Source organism: Labrus bergylta, chromosome 14 (genome assembly GCF_963930695.1).
Source record: "Labrus bergylta chromosome 14, fLabBer1.1, whole genome shotgun sequence".
NCBI lineage: Eukaryota > Metazoa > Chordata > Actinopteri > Labriformes > Labridae > Labrus > Labrus bergylta.
Window position 1 is genome coordinate 2,232,047 of NC_089208.1, and position 21,073 is coordinate 2,253,119.

At 44.4% G+C, this 21,073-nt stretch overlaps 1 protein-coding gene across 3 annotated transcripts in view; it reads left to right on the forward strand.

Annotated features, from left to right (window-relative positions):
- Positions 1-21,073, forward strand: part of gtf2ird1 (GTF2I repeat domain containing 1) — a 33,916-nt gene that overhangs the window by 4,786 nt on the left and 8,057 nt on the right. For all 3 annotated transcript variants that reach the window (XM_065963351.1, XM_020655497.3, XM_020655499.3), the window contains exons 2-18: positions 3,001-3,131; positions 3,402-3,543; positions 4,624-4,800; positions 5,030-5,213; positions 6,631-6,938; positions 7,064-7,159; positions 9,094-9,177; positions 10,481-10,664; positions 12,841-12,866; positions 13,715-13,841; positions 15,384-15,427; positions 15,710-15,790; positions 16,596-16,721; positions 18,805-18,858; positions 19,723-19,803; positions 20,613-20,796; positions 20,894-20,955. In XM_065963351.1, coding sequence (XP_065819423.1) covers positions 3,006-3,131; positions 3,402-3,543; positions 4,624-4,800; positions 5,030-5,213; positions 6,631-6,938; positions 7,064-7,159; positions 9,094-9,177; positions 10,481-10,664; positions 12,841-12,866; positions 13,715-13,841; positions 15,384-15,427; positions 15,710-15,790; positions 16,596-16,721; positions 18,805-18,858; positions 19,723-19,803; positions 20,613-20,796; positions 20,894-20,955 — 2,086 coding nt within the window. In that variant the 5' untranslated portion in view covers positions 3,001-3,005. The remainder of the gene's footprint in view (positions 1-3,000; positions 3,132-3,401; positions 3,544-4,623; positions 4,801-5,029; positions 5,214-6,630; positions 6,939-7,063; positions 7,160-9,093; positions 9,178-10,480; positions 10,665-12,840; positions 12,867-13,714; positions 13,842-15,383; positions 15,428-15,709; positions 15,791-16,595; positions 16,722-18,804; positions 18,859-19,722; positions 19,804-20,612; positions 20,797-20,893; positions 20,956-21,073) is intronic.

The following is a 21,073-nucleotide window of genomic DNA, read 5'->3' on the forward strand; positions in this document are numbered from 1 at the left end:
TAGTTCTCCTGTGATCTTGTAGTTCTCCTGGATCTTGTAGTTCTCCTGTGATCTTGTAGTTCTCTTGTGATCTTGTAGTTCTCTTGTGATCTTGTAGTCACCCCCCCCCCCCCCACCGGATTGTTGATGGAAGGTCTGCCTCCCCCCACCCCCTCGCTCCCTATCCCTCTTCCTGCATCTTATCCCATCTCTCCCCCTATCCCTTTCCAACCCCGGCGCAGTCTAGACCTGTGAAGGCTGTTTCGTCATGAGCCGGGGATCCGGCCGAATATTTCTGCCTTTTAATAAGACAGTTTTTTCTTACCTCTGTAACTTTTGCTGCTTTGCTAAAGTGCTCATGATGGATAGGCCGGGTCTTTGTAATATAACAATGAGTAAGGTCTTTTTACCTGCTCTTTTGTAATGTTAACAGACAAAGAGTAAGGTCTTTTACCTGCTTTTTGTAAAGTGTCTTGAGATAACACTTGTTATGAGTTGACGCTATACAAAATAAATTGAATTGAATTGAATTGTAGTTCTCCTGTGATCTTGTAGTTCTCTTGTGATCTTGTATTTCTTCTGTGATCTTGAAAATTGGGAGTAAGAGTTGTCAAAAACTCCTTGTAGTGCTTTTCCAAGCTTACCACAGCACCTGCTTTACCTGCTACAGATTGAACAGCACCCAGCCAAATGCAGTGCAGCCGTTTGTTTTTTGTTCCTGGAGTGTGTGACGGTGACCTCCACCCGTTTTTAGATTTGCTCTGCTCAGATTCAACCCAAGCAGAGGTATAATTAGCCTGAATGGGAGAAAACAGCTGTGTAGGTGTGTTCAAGGTGCATTATAAAAAAACCTTGTAAAAACCTTGTCAATTTTTCTTTTTCAAGATAAACAGCAGGGTCTGAATTAAAATGTTTAAAATCATGTAAGAAAAATCATCCAACCAGAGCAGCTGGTCGGGTTTGTGATCAGCTGTCTTGCTGCAGGACTAAAAACACGTGATTGGAAATTCGGCCTGACTTCAAAATTTAGTCGTACAAATCAAAAAGTCGAGGCTAAATCGGGCTGAAGTTGTTAAGTGTACGTCTGAAACACTCTAAAGGTCTTGCAAAATGCATGACATCTCTGTAAGTGGTCATTTTTATCAAGATCCTTATCAAGGAGGCAGTAAAATCTAGCTAATGGTCTCGACTGAGGGAAGCAGAAGTTACATTTCTTAACCTATAGAAACATTGTCAGTGGACACAGGCTCCTAAAGCTCCAACTAACCTCAGTTCCCAGCTGTTTTTTTTGTGCAGCAGCTCAAAGAAAAACTGAACTTTATCCAAAGTGACGGTTTTGGCGTGCCTTCAAAGTTTATGTCTCGACTGTCCAGACTGCATCTAAAAGATTCTTGATTTATTAAATTAGTTTCACACAAGAACGTTTTCTGAGATGAACCATAACAGGGCTGCAAAATGATCCCAAAGCTTCCCCTGGCTCACAGCGTTATCCTGAGCTGACTGTTTATCCCCACCTTCCTCCTCCTCCTCCTCCTCCTCCTCCTCCTCTCCTTCTTCTCTCTCCTCTCTCTTCTTCCTCCTCTCTCCTCTCTCTTCTTCCTCCTCTCTCCTCTCTCCTCCTCCTCCTCCTGCTCCTCTCTTCTTCTTCGTCTCCCTTTTAAACATGCGAGGGGAAAGAGGCCGGCTATTTCCAGGCTGTAATAATTTAGGAGGGGGCTAATGTTTGCTGTGGCCTCAGGGGAGGCAGATTTAGACGGCCAATAGACTTGGCACATCCAGACTGTTGCAGCTGAACCCCACCACCACACACACACACACACACACACACACACACACACACACACACACACACACACACACACACACACACACACACACACACACACACACACACACACACGCCCGCCCGCCCTCCTCTTTCTCTCGCTGCCTCTGCCTATCTCTCTCCGCCTCTCTGTGTCCTCTCTCTATTGAGTCAGTGGTTTCGGGCTTGCCAGAGGCGAGTATAATGGTTCCCAGTGTCTGCAGAGATTAAAGGCCAGGGCTGCATTGTTCAAATGCCCCGAGATTAGTTTCCAAGGAGACGGGTTTCAGTTGCCATGAGAACATAGTGCCTGGCTTTAGCCGAGCCGTTTTTCCCTTTTAACTCTTCCTATCCGTTTACCACTTCACTTTTATTCACACTGGACATCGTAGTTTGTGGGATTTGGAGGTTTTTGGTATGAAATTTCTGTTTAATATGCAGAATTTTTATGTCATTTTAATGCAGTTTTTCCATCCAGGTCCAGTCGTCTCTTACTTTAATACCTCTCTGACAACAGCACAATCAAATAAATCTGCACATTGTTTGATAAAAAATCTCATTAATGACATTGAAGACAACATGTATAATCTTAGGGTGGTTCCACATTAGGGACCCGGGCCCTGAACCGAGTACACTTGACCCCAAAGTCCAGTTCATTTGATCAGTCTGACTCTGAACACAAACGTACTCGTACCATACTCGGGTACTGTGCCCGAGTCCGCTTGAAGAGGTGGTCATCGTTGCATTTTGTATTTGTATCATGTTGAAGTTTAAAACCCGATCAGTGAACCGTCTCATCAACTACTGGATTAATGTCATATAATTCCAGCATTCTTGTCCCCCTCCCCATAAATTGTAACACGTTATGTTATCCCGCCTTTTCCCCTCCTTGAGAGCTAAGTAGTAAAAGCTGTCATGTCTTTCTGAGTTGTTAGTGTGGCTGCAGAATCTGCCATGTGAGTGAATTAAATAATCCTACAAGGTGAATAAGAAGCCTCTCCTCTGTCTTACATCCTTCCTCCCTCATCCTTCTGACTGTCCTCTTGTTTGCACGCTAACATTTGCTTAAAGTCAAACTAAATGTGCAGCAGAAACTGCTTTGAATGCAGCCTCGTCGTTGCAGCGTGTGTTCAGGGCTCACACACACTGGTTTCTGCCCGTGTGTGTCGCGCTGTGGCCCGTCTGTCTAAACTGTGTTTCATCTGGTTCCCCCGCAGAGGCCATGGCTCAGATGAGGAAGCTGGCATGCGACGGCATCAGGGCCAACTCCCGGGGCGAGCTGCAGGTCCCGCTGGTGTCTGCCAGACAGGAGATCCTCACCAGCCTGGTGTCTGCGCTCGACTCAGTGGTATGTCCCCGATCATGCAATGTTTTAAAGATCTTACCCTGTTGACTCAAGATGAGGAAAAGTCCAACTGAAAACATGCTAATACACAGCTTTGTTATATTTCTGTTTCTTGTTTATAATGATAAGCATCAAACTGAACAGGGTATCAGAGAGGGGAATCTAAAATCATGTTCTTCTAGTTCTGCTTTTGAACTCATGTCTTGCATGCCTTCCTGAAACATTCTAGTATTGACTTTATGAATCAACGATTTCTGTGTCTCTGTTCTGCAGTGCATGGCGATGTCGAAGCTCAACGCAGAGGTTGCGTGCGTCACGATACACGAGGACAGCGTGATCGCAGTCGGCACGGAAAAGGGCAGAGTGTTCCTGAACTCCAGGAGGGAAATCCAGACAGACTTCTACAAGTTTTGCCGTAAGTTTTTTGCTGATCCCCTATCATTGAAGCTGCAGCAGCAACGAGGCGAGTTACGTCAGATCATCAGACGCCATCTGTGTCATTGTCAGGCTTGTTCTCCCTGCAGGATTTTGCAGATTTTGTGATCGCACACATGCAGAATCAGCCTCAATAATGCAGCATGTCTGCAGTCAAAACAGGAGCACTTTCACCATTTTTATCTTCAAACACACAGTATGCATATTCTAGAAAAAAAGGATTCAAAATAAAATCTAAGGAGATAGATTTATGCTAATGTTGCAACTCTTGCTCGTCATTTAGAGAGGTTAAACCAAAGGTCATAGAGGAGTTAAAGGTCACGCCGCATTCAGGAACATTCAGGATCTATTGTTAACTTCAACATCAAGTTCAGACTTGAGGCTCAGTATTCCTTCGTGTGCTTTGTGAGAAAGTATTCCAGTCTTAATCAAAGTGAAAATCTTCGTCTATCAGCCTTCATTTCTTTTAAACAAACTAGTATGCAAGTTAGTAAGCTGAGCCACCTGTTGACCTCGAGTGGAAATGTAAAAACGGCCGATCATTTTCTGAGACTCACTTTAGAGTTCACCTTAAAGGAAGAATGTGCGACATGTTTCACATAAATATATCAGAGATCCAGTCTGTCCTGTGTAAATGTGTCTCTGAGTCCTGACTGTCTACAATGAGGGAGAAGCTCGAGTCCCGCTGGCTGTGTTGTTGTCAGAGCCGTGTTTACATGGACGGGACGGCCGGCTCCTCCCCTTGTGTATAAAAGCTGTTTTAGTCAAGAACTAGAGAGAAGAAGAAGAACATACTCACTGATTATTTGGATGTTAGTAAGAGTTTTTAGATCACGCTCATTCTGTGTCAGTTGCTAACACAACAATGCAGGACACAGGGGATTGCTCGAGCCTTCATGCTGGTGCTCAAGGATCAAAAAGTTGCATATTCTTCCTTTACGCTACTGCAACTTCAGTATTGCAAATCATTTAGACTGACAATTAGCTTAAGTTCCTGTACACGTTCTTTCAATGTTTTTATTTCACTGGAATTTGAATGTTGTCTGTCATCTGGCTTCAGGGGCGCCATGTCTTCAAAGTCTGACCACATCCAACGCCCATACCAAAGACCAGGAAGGCGATCACAGCAAACCGAGTAAGGACGGTGATCACGGGAAACCGAGAGCTCCATCGGACGCTCAGTCCAACGTCTTTGTTCTGAGGAAGATGGTGGAGGAAGTCTTCACTGTACTTTACAGTAAGGAGTCACGTCGTTTAACCTCTGATCTCCTTTTTATGCCTCAAAACGCTTTCATTTCGATCATCGTTGACATGTGTGCTTCAGAGTTACCTGGATAGAAATACATTCTTACCAAATAATCAAAATAAAAGACCAAATAAAATGCATTTTTCTGTTCTTCAGGAGCTGAGAAAAAGCTGTTTTTATTGAGATTTACTTGCATATTTATTTCTGGTGCGTCGTGCAGGTGAGGCTGTGGGGAAGAGCAGCCTGGTCCCTGTGCCTTATGAGTGGATCCAGAAGGACCCCGGCTGCGTGGTGGCTAACGGTTTGCCTGACGGAGTCACCCTGAAGAAACCCTCGGAGTACGACACCAAGACCCTGATGAAGATCCTGGAGCTGAGCCACAGAATCCACTTCACAGTCAAACGGTACGGTCTGCACACTAAGAGGTCTTTGTTGCTGCTTTTAATCAGATTATGAGAAGCAGCTGTTTCACATCCGGTCACTCTGATATGGGAAAAAAATTGAGTTTGGCATGTGAGCCTAATGCTTTGCAGAGATATACAAGTTTGTGTGACGGGGGGGGACTGGGACCGAGCTGTGTTTTTAGCTGGTTATTGGTAGCAGACAGGCTCTGGTGCATTAGTGAGGGATTGTTTTAGGTTTTAATTCAGCTGTAAGAAAACAACTTCTTCATGTTTTCACACATGCACTCCTCAGAATCTCTAGAACATTTCAGGCAGACTGTTCCTGAAATCTTCCTTTACCTACCTGCTCATAAAACGATCATTTCACTCTCAGGTAGCTCGTGGTCAGTCTACCTCTGGATGGTTATGACATCATGACTAATAATCAAATCCCCTATGGAGCTCCATGCCTTTACTTTCATATCAATGCTACATGTAGAGCAGCATATATCAACAAAAGATTGGAGAAGAAATGCATCATCTTTTCTTGCACTTGCGGTACATTTTCCTGAATATTTCCTGCTGCATTTTCACATCATCTCACCCTGATTTCATGTGGAAAAATGACCAGCAGGAACATTTAGCTTGTTGCGTTCACACATGCAGCTCAACCTGAAAATTTCAGGACGTTTTCAGCTGTTTTTGAGTCTCATATTCGCTCCTTTTACTAAATCTGGTAAGATTTGAACGGCCCCCCCCTTTTGTTGAAGCCTGTTAATAAGCTGTCTGAGGAAGCTGGTTAAATCCATGGAGACCTAATCTGAGGCGTCTGTCGGGGATACAACGCTTATCCTGACTGGAGTTCAGCAAAATGTAGAACACACATTAACGGGTAAATCAAAAGCCCCGGAGTTACTCAGTGACTTTAAAAACTCTTTCAGACAATTAACACTGAAGGAATCCCTTAAAAAAAACAAAAAACAGCATCTTGGAAGAAGCTGAGCAAACAGTAGTGGCAGCTCTTCTGGCAGACACTCCTGATGACCGATTTTGGCTGAGGAGGAACTATTGACATCCCTCCTGTGAACGATTGCAATGCCTCCTCTTACTGTCTAATCTGGACACTATGCTATTGTTCTTTGTATGCTTTAAGAGATTTTAAGTTGACATTTATATCCCCTGTCCCATCCACAGTTACAGTTTCAGTTTAAAATGAAACTTAACTGGTTGTTGGCGGCATCAAACCAAAGTGCAAATGTTTATGTTTTTAAGATAAAGAGAACTTAACTGAAGGGAAGAAAGTGGAGAAGCTACAGATGAATATCGTCAAGGAGATGTCAAAACACTCAAACAGATTTGTTTTTGACAGACACTCTGATGGATCCTCAAAATTACCTTCTTCTTGTTTTTCTTCTTGATTTTGTGTTTCTGTCTGCAGGCCGGCAGAGGATTTGTCTCGAGAATCCAAGCCCAGCTCAGACGTCAATCACAATTCCGCCTCCGCCGTCATGACGCCCGGCGGCCACAGCGCGGGGAAGACCTCTGCGCCGGGGGTCGCGCCATCAAGTCCCGCCACGTCCAGCAACTCTGTCCTGTCGAGCTTCCTGTACGGCATGCCCATGTCCTCCAAACCTCACCCTGATGGGAAGCTGGATTTTAAACCCATGTCCCTCCTCAACCTGGGCAAGGACAGAGCGGCCAACTGGAGCGCAGGGGCCGAGAAGATGTGCACGTCCATCAAGGACGGTGAGAGTTTCATGATTGGTTTACAGGGTATGACGAGGAATCTACTTTTGAGCAGGGGAGACGGTTTGCTCCATAACACCTGTTCACATTTCAGACTGAAATTCAAGTGAATTTTTCTTTTTCAGATGAGACCGCGAGGCTAACCGGTGAGCAGGGTCAGAGCCCTCCTGGTATCCACATCTCGAAGAGGCTTCTCTTTTCTATCGTTCACGAAAAGTCAGGTAAGATTGACGTCTAACTGCTGACATGTCACGTCTTTTGTAACCATCTGTGATCCGGACACTGACACAGCAGGAACAAACATGTGCACAGCCTGGTTTTAAAAAATGATCTCCATCTCTCTGCGCACATTAAATGAAGGCTTAATGCTCCGCATATTTGCATATTTAGGGGCGGGGCTGAGTTGACTGACACATTGTTGCATTGTAGATGTTTGTTAGGAAGCTTAAGTCCCGCCTCTTTGCCTGTTACTATGGTGATTTAAAGTAAGTTCAGCTCAGCGTTTTCAATATAGACCTGCAGTCATGGGGTCCAAAATGGCTTCTCAGAAATCAGTGTGTGCATGGTATATTTATCTTTATCTTACAAATAAAGTCTGTAAATAAATATAACTCTATCATAGATTATTATTATAATCGGACCCCGGTTCATACAGGTACACTTTCATCATGTGCGGAGACGATGGAGCCTTTGCACATGACATAAAAATGTGTGTGTTTTTGATCTGGACGAGATGCCCTTGTTGGCTTGATTGTTGCAGTCTCTGGAACTCAAATCACATCGGTCGAGTCTGGACTCACAGTGAGCCGGTAAGAAGTGCCCCCCCTCTCAGGTCATCGTCTATATGTGGAAAGATTTGAGCTCCGTCATGATGAGAGCTCTGCAGCAGCAAGGAGTGGGGGACTATTCATCAGACACGAAACAGAAAGAGCAAACTGTAAGAGCAGGGAAAATTCATGGGTGCTCAGAAAAGAATGGAGACCAGGAAAATACAGGATGTCACACAGATTTTTACCCAGAGCTTTATTTGTGGTAAATACCCCACATGAAAATAATTAAAGGTTAATAATAAAACAAACAAAAGAAAAGGGGCCATCCTTGCAATGGGTCGTCTCTCTCTCTGCACCTCCCCACTAAAACTACCTAATGAAAACAGCTAATGTAGAGAAAACAAGAACGCTGTAAAACAGGACTCCCAGTGGTCTCCTAAAATAACAAAACTCAGCAATCTAAACATGCAAAGGTAGGAAAACAAATATCTGAGAAAACATGGAGAGCAAAGAGCTCCTCACCTTTTGCTGCTCAGAGTGTGCCAGCCTGAGACTCTGCACCTCCTGCCACCCTGTACCACCTCCTCCTACGTGTTGCAAGCACAGGGAGGAGGGAGGGAGAGAGGGAGACCAGTGAGAGAGATGGAGACCAGAGAGAGAGAGAGAGGGGGGGGGGGGGAGACCAGAGAGAGAGAGAGAGAGGGGGGGGAGACCAGAGAGAGAGATGGAGACCAGAGAGAGGGAGACCAGAGAGCGAGAGAGAGAGGGGGGGAGACCAGAGAGAGAGAGAGAGAGCGGGAGACCAGAGAGAGAGAGAGAGAGAGAGAGAGAGAGAGAGAGAGAGAGGGGAGACCAGCGAGCGAGCGAGACCATAGAGAGAGAGAGAGAGGGAGACCAGAGAGAGAGAGGGAAACAGAGCGGGAGACCAGGACGATATATGACGTCAAAATAATTCTGCATCTCTCAGTTTTTCAATCTTACATCTCAACTAAAGTCAACAAAGATGTCGTATTAGTAGAGCTCCGATACGTCGTCCTCCCTGACCTAATAACAGAAGTGAACGTCTGCTCTCCCAGACGAGGATTTGTGCACTTAGCTTAGCGTCCCTCCTGTGTTCTCCTGCTGAATGTGCAGGCTCACGCAGAAAGCCAAGTGTTGTTTACCGAACAAAAGGGCTTAACGAACGCTAACGCTCAAACATTAAGGGGTAAGCTGCTAATATGTCAAGAATAAGCCCATAAGAAGATTGCATTTTCCCCAAGTTGATACTGAGTAGATAAAGAAGATTAATGTTGGATTGTTTTGCCTAACCACATTGAAATAAAGCCTTTAAAATCAGCGGGCCTCTCGGTTTGAACGGAGTTGTTTTTTTGTTTTTTTTGCAGAAAAATGGGATTCTTTCATCCGGGAAACTGAAGACATCAACACGCTGAGGGAATGTGTCCAGATCTTGTTCAACAGCAGATATGGTAAGGGAAGCCTCGCTCGATTTTGCATATTTTCATTTTTGTTTTGGACTGGATTCTCACGTTGTACATGAATATCTCTCTACCTACTCGAAGCTTTTTGTTGAAGCGCAGCAGAGATGATGCTGCCGTGTGTATCTGTGGATGTTGAAGGATTGGGATCAGTGTTTTTGGTTTGATCATCTTTTCCTCCCTGATATTCAGGACCCTAAAATAGAAAAAAACAAGATGGTTTCCAAATGAGGCGAGATCACTTCCTGAAATATTTGCATTGTTTGCAATGTATTTAAACGTATTCAAAAGACTGCACTGAACCATTAGATACTGTGTGTGTGTGTTTGTGTGTTTGGGAGAGTGTGTGTGTCTCTACAGGCAGTTTCCCCAAATTAAGTAAAAACCAAACATATCCACATTGCGGCTCGTGGGATCTGTTTCCAGACTTTTTGATCCCGGCCCACAGCACCGATTATCTTCCCCTTAAAGTTGACTTTCTTCTTTCGCTGGAATTATCCTCCCTCCTACAAACCTTTCCATGGGGGTGTGCACGCCACTGGAGGCTGATTTTCCTCATGCAAATTCATCCCAATGACACACTGTGGTTCTGTAGCATCATCCCGCCTCCTCAGCACTGCAATAATATATATAAAAACACTGAGTTCTTTTCGTCTTTATTGGAAGTCTAAAGTCAAAGTGCAACTTTCCTGGATGGAACAACTTTCCTGGATGGAACAACTCAGGGCGCTCTCACAAGAGGAAGAGTCCAGTTTGTTTGACTAGTTAGAGCTTGCATGACGTTCTGTACAAGAGGTAACCGTGCTCAGGCCCAGTTAGTCCTGGAACAGTGTGAGTGCAGGCCAGCGGGGGGAATGGGCTTCAGTACAGTCTGGAGGAACTTTGCCTAGTGTGAGAGCTCCCTAAGAGAATTTTAACTGCAGTTTTTAACAGTCCAGAGAGGTGCAGCTTTCCTGCTGGTGGACGTGGTCTCGGCACATTCAACCGACACGCTCACAGCATCAAAGAGCAGAGAGATTACTCTGTTATTTTTCATCATTTCGAAATGTAAATTTTTTAATAAAATTTTTAATTTTTTAAGATTTATTTTTGGGCTTTTTGTGCCTTTAATGTAGAGATAGGACAGTGGATAGAGTTGGAAATCAGGGAGAGAGTCTCCATACATGGGGCGCGCGCACTGACCTCTGCGCCACCAGTGCCCCAAATGTTTTCACTTTCAATGCAAATATTTTGTTGCTTTTAAAAAACTTGTTTTCTATAAAAAATGTTCGATCCCTGTGTCCTCTCCCTCCAGCTGAGGCTCTGGGTCTCGATCACATGGTGCCTGTTCCCTACCGTAAAATAGCCTGCGACCCCGGGGCCGTGGAGATCATCGGCATCCCTGACCAGATCCCCTTCAAGAGACCCTGCACCTACGGAGTCCCCAAACTCAAACGCATCCTGGACGAGCGTCACGGCATCCGCTTCATCGTCAAAAGGTGATTGACGCTTAGCATGCTAAACTTAGCTTGTGGTTAGCATTTAAAGATGTTATAGGAATCAGTTCTGCCTCAAGATGTTTCCAGAGGGAGCACATGAACGCCTTCTTTCTTCTTCTCTAATTAAATTAGCCACTTGGCGCAGATTTCAGTTCACTCACTCGGAGCTTCATCACCGTCCAGCTCCTCTCCAGAAAACTCCAGCATGGCATCTCCTCTGAAACATTTATTAAGCAGCGAGCGAGCCGGCCTAAGCCATCTGTCCGTTTAACGCCTGTTTTCCTTCAGCACACCGAGTACCCGCTGACTGCTTCACTGTCTCCTCTCGCGTCCCTGATGACTCTCCCTCAGTCGCCAGCATATTGCCGCTGCTCGGCTCATCCATTTGTTTGAGCTAATTTAAACGAGCCGCCATGCCCTGTTGTCAGATAACGAATCCAGCAGGCAGCTCATTACTGTAATACAATTAGGGAAAGATGGGAAATGTGATTAATGTAGAATTGCATCAGGTTGGCATTGTCACTGTGAGATGTTCCAGATGTGGGGGCCTGATGTTCTCGTCTTGTGACAGCCCGTTTTCAAATCTTAATGAACCGATCATTTATCCTAATCGTCGGCAGCTTTAACTGAAACCTGAAGTTTGTTTTCATTTAAAGCTGAAGCTCTCTTATTCATCGTTTTTTTAAGTTGCAACCAGTTCAAGGACAAAACCACTCTCCTCTCTCAGGGCCAGACCATCAGCAGCAGCCATGACTGCGTCCGTCCTTGCCCACTGGCTCGGCCTCTCGATCTGCCCGGTCCTCTCCCTGACAGCATCTTCAGTATCTGAGTTCACTGTAAAGTAGAGTACACTAAACATCTTATTTAAAGGTTATTTTGCATGGAAACAAGACGTTAATGAGTTTGATGATGCCCTGATTTTTTTAATCAAATGACAGTAACTTTAGTTAGAGTTTACATCATCAAAACAATCCTGAAAACATTAATGACTAACTTCCCCAGGTGTGTTTTAGGTTTAACGCTAACGTCCTGTTGGCGAGGTATCCATAGTTAGGCGCTTGTCTGACAAGTTTTTTAGCCGGGTGCGTTGTAACGGTTTGTCAAGAGGTTTAAACCCCGACTCAGCTCCAGCTCTCAGCCTGTTGTTAGGTTGACTGAAAGTTAGACTGAGACAGCATTTCCAACATGGCGGCTGCTGTCACCAACGGGCTTTCTATGAATATGTACAGCGTATGGACAGAACGCTGCAGGGCTGCCAGGGGAGGGCTGCTCTCCATTGCTGGGAGAAGAGAGTCTATGTAAGAGGTTTCAGCGCCTTACAAAGAGGCTTGAAGGAGTCTGGTGAAATTCTTGGTTTCATATCGGGGAGCTGTCGCCTGATTTACAGGACAAGCCGCTTAGCGCCCTCTGCAGACTCATCCTGGGATTACTCCAAAACACGTTTACCTCATGAGCTAAAACTTTGCCCTCGTTTAGTCTGAGCATACAGTTTTAAAAAAAGGTATCAGCAGAATCGGCTTCATATTTCTTTTTCCTTTTCGATTGTGGAAAAACCACTAAAATAATTATAAAATATCAGTCATAGACCATGATTGAACATATTTAAAACCCTGTTGGGAGAGGGACTGTAAAAGTTTCCCCGTGCTACTTTAAAAAAAGAAGTCACAGTAACAGCTGCAGACCATCAGTCTTATTCACCAATGACCTCGATATGTAAAATTAGGTCATGTGGCTTAAGAAAGGAAGATCGTGAAGTAATTATAGATAGTCCCATAAACTCAAAGAACGATAAAAAGGAAACACATTTCCTCTCTCCCGTCAAAACGTTTAAGGTCTGAAGTGAATAGTTTCACAAACGAACGTAAATAAAGGAGACTTTAGACTGAAGATTAGGAAAGCAGCAGGAGAGGAATGTCTCTGACAGGCTGAGCAGAAACATGTGCCAGGAGGAGGAGGAAGTCCAGAGAAAAATTCCCATCCACAGATGTATTTTTAGTCTGAGGGATTGAGTGATAAGAGAGGAATGAATCAGTGGCTCGATTGTTTCCCTGAGACTGATTAGTGAATGTGCTCAAAGAGCTCTCCACATGTTCTCTCTATGCATCATCATTTCTACCCCGAGAGCTCAAACCCTCCCTCAAACTAAAAACTTCTCCCTCTTCTTTTTGTGTTTCAGGATGTTTGATGAAAGGATTTTCACAGGTAAGACTGTGGTTAATCATCTTAACTTGAATATGAGCTGTGGTTTCCTCTCTTATAAAACAACGTTTGCTGTTTTTTTTTTTGCCTCTGTGTGACGTCTCATGCCAATGTCTCTAATTAAACTGGAAAATATGCCACTTTATCTCGAACAGCGGGGAAGAAGGGTGCCAGCAGAGTGGGAGGAGGATTTCTAATTGAGTTATATATTTTCTGAGACTGAAGGCTTTTGGCTTTGTGTCCTCCAAAGCTTCAAACATGAATGTTTCCTTTAGCTTACAGTATCAACCTGTGGCAACTCTGCAGACTTATCTCTGCAGGCTGTCTTCATCAGTGGCCTTTTCTTTATAAAGTACGTCCATGTAGCTCAAACAGTGGTCACTGTTGCATTCAAAAACTGGACATTCAAGCCTTCAGAGCAGTTCAGTTTCTGCAGATTTTTTAGGCTCTGACCGACCCAAACACACTGACAGCTGACTATAGGAGATAACAGGCATTTGTTCCACCAGCTGATTGGTGTGCACAAACCTCAACTTTTTAAATTCTGAGAATAAACAAAAACAAAAAAATCAGAGCTAATTTGGCTCCTCGCCCGAGTGGAGTCTGCGTTTCATGACACTGAAAACGATCTTTTCAAAGGGAAACTTTCAGCCAAATATAATTATTTTGTATAAGTCCATCTGCACCTCTGTGGAACTACCATATTTGTAATTTTTGCTTGCAATTAATTAGAGTAAGCGGGCAAAACAGAAAAGTGCCCTGTCAAGTATTCATTTATATATGCTTAGGCGTTGTGTGGGCGAGTGGGATGAAGGAGTTTGTTTATCTGCTGTGTCTCGTTTTGTCGGAAGCTGCTGGCAAGATTGCAAGAGAGGAGGGCAAGCATGACCTGGGCTCCACGCTCGAAGACGGCTTTCCCGACGGTCTGAGCATCCCGCCCAACGCCGCCGAGCTGGTCAGCAATCCTCACAGCAGCAGGTCAGAGCTCAGCCCCCACACACACACACACACACACACACACACACACACACACACACACACACACACACACACACACACACACACACACACACACAAATATGAAATGCTCTCAAACATCCGGCTTTAGTCTTAATCTGGACTGAATTAGAGTTTAAAAATGGTTTTACTGAATTTATTTACATTTCCTACACAGGTGCGAACTGTGATTTGCTTAATTCTTGCGACAGCCCTTCATTCATATTTTGATTTGGCCTCATTTTGGGGCGCCTTTTTAAAAATATCCTTTTCTTCCTGCTGTGCCAGGCTTTAGTGAGAGTAGGCCGGCAAAAGAAACAGAATCACATTCATCCACAAATGTAACTGACAAGGATGAAAATCTTTTAAATCCTTGTGCAATTTAACTAAATATTCATCAGGCCTCAAAGCCTCTTTGGACTCACTTTGTAGAGACTTTTAAAATGTGGTCTAAAAACCTCTCATATCCTGGCACCTTCTGTACACTTGAAGACTTCGAAAGGACTAACATTAAAGGTCACATGAAGCAAGACCATGTTCCTCTAACTCTAACATGTGTCTCTAGTCCGTCTACAAAACCCCCAATGATGAGAAAAGTCCATCCTCTCCGTCTTCTGCCTGCTCCACTTTTCAAAAAATGTGTGCTCAAACAGGCCGTTTGAAGATTTTGCCTTCATGACATCACAAAGGGCAGTAGCCCCTCCCCCAGGTGGGTGACACTCCCACAGCTAGGTGTTTGTTCTGCCCTCTGAGTCTGCCTTCTCACCGTAAACAATAGGACATGGAGCGAGAAAGCACCGAGACCACCCAAGCCCTTCCAGAGAGGGGGCGTGGTTAGACACAGCTCATTTACATATTTAAAGTTACAGACACAGAAACAGCCTGTTCTGAGCAGGGCTGAAATAGAGGGGTTTATAGACATGATCAAATACAGGATCAGAGTGGATTTAGAACAAGAAACTTCACACACATGTTTTGAGGAGCTCTGAGGCTTATTTAAAGTTGTTTAAAAAAAAGGATGATGATATGTGACCTTTAAAAGAATACAGCAGGTCTGAAAACAGTTTGGTCAACCTTATTGTGTAGTGTGCACTTCTATATACTCAATTCTTTCAGCTCCCACAAACTGGCAATCCCTTTTATGATGTAACGAGAGATGAGAGATATTCACCACCAGGCTCTTCTGGAAATACTGTTCCGTTTACAAGGTTTTCTGCTTCTTCCGGTTTGATGCTGCAGAATTGGTCTTTCCTGTCCGATGCACTAAGATCATTTTAAACTCGTATGACTCTGAAGGAGACTGACTTAAACTGCTCGGGCTAAGTTTTATGACACAACGGAGACTCGAGATTTTGAGAACACCACAACTCGAGGAGAACCTTTAAGATTTGTTTCTGATATTGGACGAATGTTTTGCCCCAGTGAAAAGCTTGAAAAGTCTTTTGATGTGGTGTTACTGGCATACGTTTGACCTGTAAGTAATTTTTTTGGGGTCACCTGAGTTTGTTTTCTTCAATTTCACAGATCAACAAGTGCATGTGTGAGCCCCCTGGCTGACTGTGAAGCAGGTATGTGCAAATAAAAAGCAATAATACACCATAAATTCCCTTTTTTTGTTAGGCTGTGCTGTAAGAAGTTCAAGCCCCCAAAGTATCAAATTAAAGTTCTCAAGCGATGTTAACAATCCCTGGAAGCCTCTCAAGAACATTTCCCATCATGTTTTAGCAGTCAAGTCACTTCAAACACATTCTATCGCCTACTTAAATCTGTTTAACGCTGCCATAAAACACAGTGCCACACACACACACATACACACACACCGATGGGAACGCTCTGTTTGATCCCCGCAGGTCCTTCAGGAGATTGCATTCCTTTGAAACGGATTAAAACGGAGCCTCCAGACGGGGAAATCGTTCAAGTGATGGTGCCAGGTAAGTGTGCACACGCTCGGCAGCCATTCTGCTCCTTAAACTACAAAAAAGTATCAGGAGATGAAGTGTTGTTAGATTATCCCTGACATACTACAGGTCTCTGATACAATGCCAGGAGTCCAAAATATGAAAACCTTGATGTCAAGGGATTTGAAATAAGGTTGTTTTTAGGTATTTATCAAAACAGCTGATCGAATATATACAGCACAGAGTCAAAATTAGGGATTAAAGCTCAGATATCTACTGAGTGCTTTTAAGGCGACCCCCCACACGGCCGTTTTGGACGCCCCTCTGTTTGTCAGATATGAGAGCAGTTATCAGGTCAACAGGTGTTGCAGCGATGGAAGCGATCAAGAGAAGTGGTTCAGATAGAAGTGATTGTACCCGACCTAAAAAGCCTCTGCATGTTTCTAATAAGCTCCACGAGCAGAAACGTGCTCAAACTAGGATCAATATTGGAGATGCTTTTGAAAAATGGAGAGAGGTTAGAACACAGAAAGGTTTACAGACCCATGCAGAGCTGGATAAACACTGAAGCTTCAGAGTCCACCACATGGTGACCTGAGTGAGCATCCACTCTAGAGAGGAGGGAGGGGGGGGAGAGACAGCTCTCTACAATGTTTTGAATTTAGACTGCAGTACACATTTTAACCACTAGGGGTCAGAGTTATATTTTGCTTTCCTTGGGGACTGGCAGAAAAAAATACCAGGTAAAGTCGGGATGAGAAGTTCACCTGCAGCTCACCTCAAAAACTGTGAGAAGTTTTCAGGAGTTTTGTTGAAGTGTGAAACTTTTCTTCTCCAGAGCCGACGATGAGCGAGGAGGAGCTGAACGAGCCTGTGGCCGAGTCGCTCGCAGCCGCAGCGTGTCCACCTACCGCCTCGCCCCCTGCACCCTCTGCTCCCCTCCACCCAATGGAAAACCATGCAGGTAAGCTCAACCCCTTCACCCCCCCACCTCCTTATACCTCTTCCTTCTTCTCACTGCAGCTCCTGGACTACCAGTGACACCCACCCAGCGCCCACCCATGCACACCCTGGCTGGTTTTTTTAGCCAGCTAAATAAGCTGCCACACGTATGAAAACACTTTCCTCACTTTTTTTTTCTTCCCCCCCAACCTCCCCTCCCACTTTAAAAACTCCTCAGCCACTAGTAACTACAACCCCAACCCCACCCTTAAGAATCCCCCCTCCCCAACTCTGGCCTGTAGCTCTTCTCTGCTCCCTCTCCTACAGATACTCTCATCTGTAAAAGGCAGAGTGCATCAACTGCAGCATTTCCCCTGACTCTGTGATGTCAGATTGCAAACGTTTACCTTTGCAACAAAAGTTATTAACCCAGAACTTCCACCAGATACGTGTGCATTGCGTCTCCGCTCCGTTACAGCCCCTTGCTCCCTCGTCCGTCAACACCCACAGCTTGCCTTCTCAGTGCGCAGCCAAACAGCTGGACTATCAAGACAAAGGAATTCCTGCAGTAATTTAACAGATTCTCTTGCGACAGCGCTAGATAATACGATGTGTGTGGTATAAAACCAGTTAAAACACGTCAACAAACACACATAAGGTCATTTATCTGAACCGTTGAGATTTATTCTGAAAGGAAAGCATATTTTTTAATGTTGTTTCGGTGTCTGACTTCCTGTTTCGCTTGATCTTTTCTGCGCTAAATTGATGCGCCGTGCTTCGACATTCTGCTAAAACAAAAGCCTAGTGTATCTGCTACAGAGCGCTCTGGACTGACGGAGCTGAGACGCAGCACAGCCAGAGGAAGCACACACATTGAAGGAAGTGAAAATCACCTCCGCTGCCATAACAGAGCAGAGACGGACCGAACACACATCTGGTGGAATTTAATCTCAAGACTGATGCATGATGCATTTTTTACAGATCTGGAGTCACACCGTCCTCTAGTCCTGCTGCCCCGACTGATTAGAGTTAGTTCATATGTTAGAGAGCCAAAACTGCTCCTGAAATATCCTCCCTCCCTCCCTCCCACACACACACACAACAGAGGAGACTTAGACCAAGTGATCTGAGTAGACTTTACTCTCTTTCTTAAGCTCCCTGGCATCATTAGCTAACTCTTTTATATGAGTCATTAATGCATAAAACTGCAGATTGTAGAATGAGTAAAGCGCTTTGTTTGAAGGCTGGAAGTTAAGCTTTTATTTTCTGGATACAGAAACAAAACAAACAAACATGGTGCTGCCAATCAAAAAAAACAGCTTTTAATGAACCAAATCACAAAACGCACGTGAGGCATTTCTCAGAGGTGAACAAACAAGAAGAATGTGGAGTCTACTCAAGGTGATCTTGGGGGCGTAGCATTACGACGCTTTCAGGAGGCGTTTTGTTTTCCTTGATTTCATTTCATTGTGCTTTATTTAAGTTTCTTTTTCTTTCACAATTCACCTCTAAAGGAGACGGAACGAAGGTAAGAGCAGCAAATATCACATGTAGCTTTATTTGCTGATTCAGATTTTTTTTTGTGTCTGTTTTTGCATCATATGTGATGAAGAAATATGGGAGCGGTTGAACAAAAACGAGCCAAGAACTCGTAATAGAAGGCTGTTGGGCGCTGCTCTTTCTCTGAGCCGACGCCTGCTGCTGCAAACGCTCTCTACTCTTTGAAAACTAAAAGTAAAATAAAAGAAGCTAGCGTTCAGAAAAAAACGCTAGATGGACACAGGGCCTTACACTCGACAGAACGTTTACATTTTTTTGTTTTGATTAGATTTGATAGGAACGATGCAACGCAGCATAGCTCCATCAGAGAGCATCGAACTGATGAGTTGCACAGAGAGAGTTTGTAGCTTCTGCTAGTTTTCAGTTCTTGTCCTTTGTCAAGCTCTTCACAGAGGGATCAAATAAGCAGCATTCAGAGACGTTAAACCACATATACAACTTTAGTTTCCTCTGAAACATTTAAAACCTGAATGATAAAAACACAAATGTGAGTAAACAGCTGTTGGTTTGTTTGCTCCTCTCATGTTTCTTCTTTCATCCTGCAGCTGAAGCTCTGTCTCCGAGTACGACCTCCCAGAGCATAAGAAGATCCTCCGAAGGTACGCTGAGCCGACTCTTCCTCTCTGAGCTAAATGTGCTCAATCTTTTGCTTCATGACCGTCTCATTCATAGCTTTAACGTGACATCACACACCTTTGGATCAGCCCACCTGGCGGGCAAGAAAAGGCTTCATACTGTTGCTTGTTACAGTCGTTATCAAAGTGTTTTAAAGGAAGAATGTGCGACTTTTTGATCCAGTAGGTGTCGCCCTTGAGCTCCAGCATTTAAACCAAAACAAACTTCTGTTTGGCCACGCCTCCTCTATACTGAAGCCTCCGCTCTCCTCCAGAGACACACCTCCAACCCACTTGCAGGCGGCGGACAAAATTGTCCTTTGCTCGAGCTGCAATCCCCTGCATTGTTGTGTTAGCATGCTAATGTTAGCGCTCTTTAGTTAGCTCGTAGCTTCACATTTCATGTAAACTGACACAGAATGAGCATGATCTAAAAACTCTTACTAACATCCAAATAATCAGTGAGTATGTTCTTCTTCTTCTCTCTAGTTCTTGACTAAAACAGCTTTTATACACAAGGGGAGGACAACAACACAGCCAGCGGGACTCGAGCTTCTCCTCGCACATTCTTCCTTAAACCAGTTTTATTTTTAAATGAAATACAGTTGTTGTTGAATGTGATGCACTAGTGGACAGGGAGACGCGCCTGGGTTTCTGTTTGAGAGGCACACAGCAACAAACCTTCACTGTTCTTCTTCTCTGTGTCCATTTGTGTTTTGTGTCTCCGGTGATTAATACACCACTCAGTGCTCGTTATGGTCAGGAAGGAGGTTTGAAAGACTCTTCAATGACCCCACTTAAAAAGCTGATCATTGTGTAAATGTCTTTTCCTCTGTTTGACTCTCTCAGCGGGCAGTTTGGTCGAGGACATCGGTGAAATGATCCTGCAGCTCCGGAGACAAGTGGAGAGCCTCTTCAGCATTAAGTTTTGTAAGCTACTCACGTTCACAGCAAATTTTAATTTCTCCCACATGTACAGCAAGTGAAACGTTACAGCTTTTATGGTCTTTTCCAATATTAATATTATCACTTTTAACTTTTCTTTAATAATTGAACATATAAAAGTTAGTCGGCTCAGCATGGGGCAAATCTGAGGGGAGGAAGAAGACGGGGGAGCAAAGAGATTCTGCTGCTGTGTTGGCTCCGTCATATGCCCTCTGCCTCTACACTGACCCTACTGATCATGTCAATACTGCATCTTGCATCGTAGGTGTTCATGTTTTGAGGGCGTGCACAGCCTACGCTCCAAACAGACGAGAAAGCCATCATGTATACGCTTAGTTAAAGGTCACATATGAAGCAAAACACACTTCACCATGTTCCTCTAACTCTAACATGTGTCTCTAGTCTGTCTACAAACCCCCCAATGATGAGAAAAGTCCATCCTCTCTGTATTCTGCCTGCTCCACTTTTCAGAAAATGTGTGCTCAAACAGGCCGTTTGGAGATTTTCCCTTCATGACATCACAAAGGGCAGTAGCCCCTCCCCCAGGTGGGTGACACTCCCACAGCTAGGTGTTTGTTCTGCCCTCTGAGTCTGCCTTCTCACCGTAAACAATAGGATATGGAGCGAGAAAGACACCCAAGCCCTTCCAGAGAGGGGGCGTGGTCAGACACAGCTCATTTACATATTTAAAGGTACAGACACAGAAACAGCCTGTTCTGAGCAGGGCTGAAATAGAGGAGTTTATAGGCATTCATAAGTTGGGTGCTTCTTTTTTACGATCTCCTCTCCCTCAGCCGAAGCTCTGGGCCTTCCTGAACCAGCCAAGGTGCCGTACTCAAAGTTCCAGATGTACCCAGAGGATCTGTATGTCACCGGGCTGCCGGAGGGAATCTCTCTGCGCAGGCCAAACTGTTTCGGAGCGGCTAAATTACGCAAGATCCTGGGTGTGAGCAGTCACATCCAGTTCGTCATCAAAAGGTGAGAGGTCATGTTAGCAGAGCTTCTGAGAAGGATGTGACAGTTTTGATTCTCTGCTTTTGTAAATGTTTTGAATCATCTTCTCGTGTGTTTACAGACCTGAGCTGTTAACTGAGCAAGTCAAACAAGAGATGCCTTCCATCCCCGTCTGTGAGCCAGGTACCATGCTCTTAGATTTGTATATCGTTTTTTTAAATTAAATTTTTCAATATATGAAACTGAAAGTTTGATTTCATGAACGTGACTTCACTTACTGTAAAACTTAAAATATAAGCCC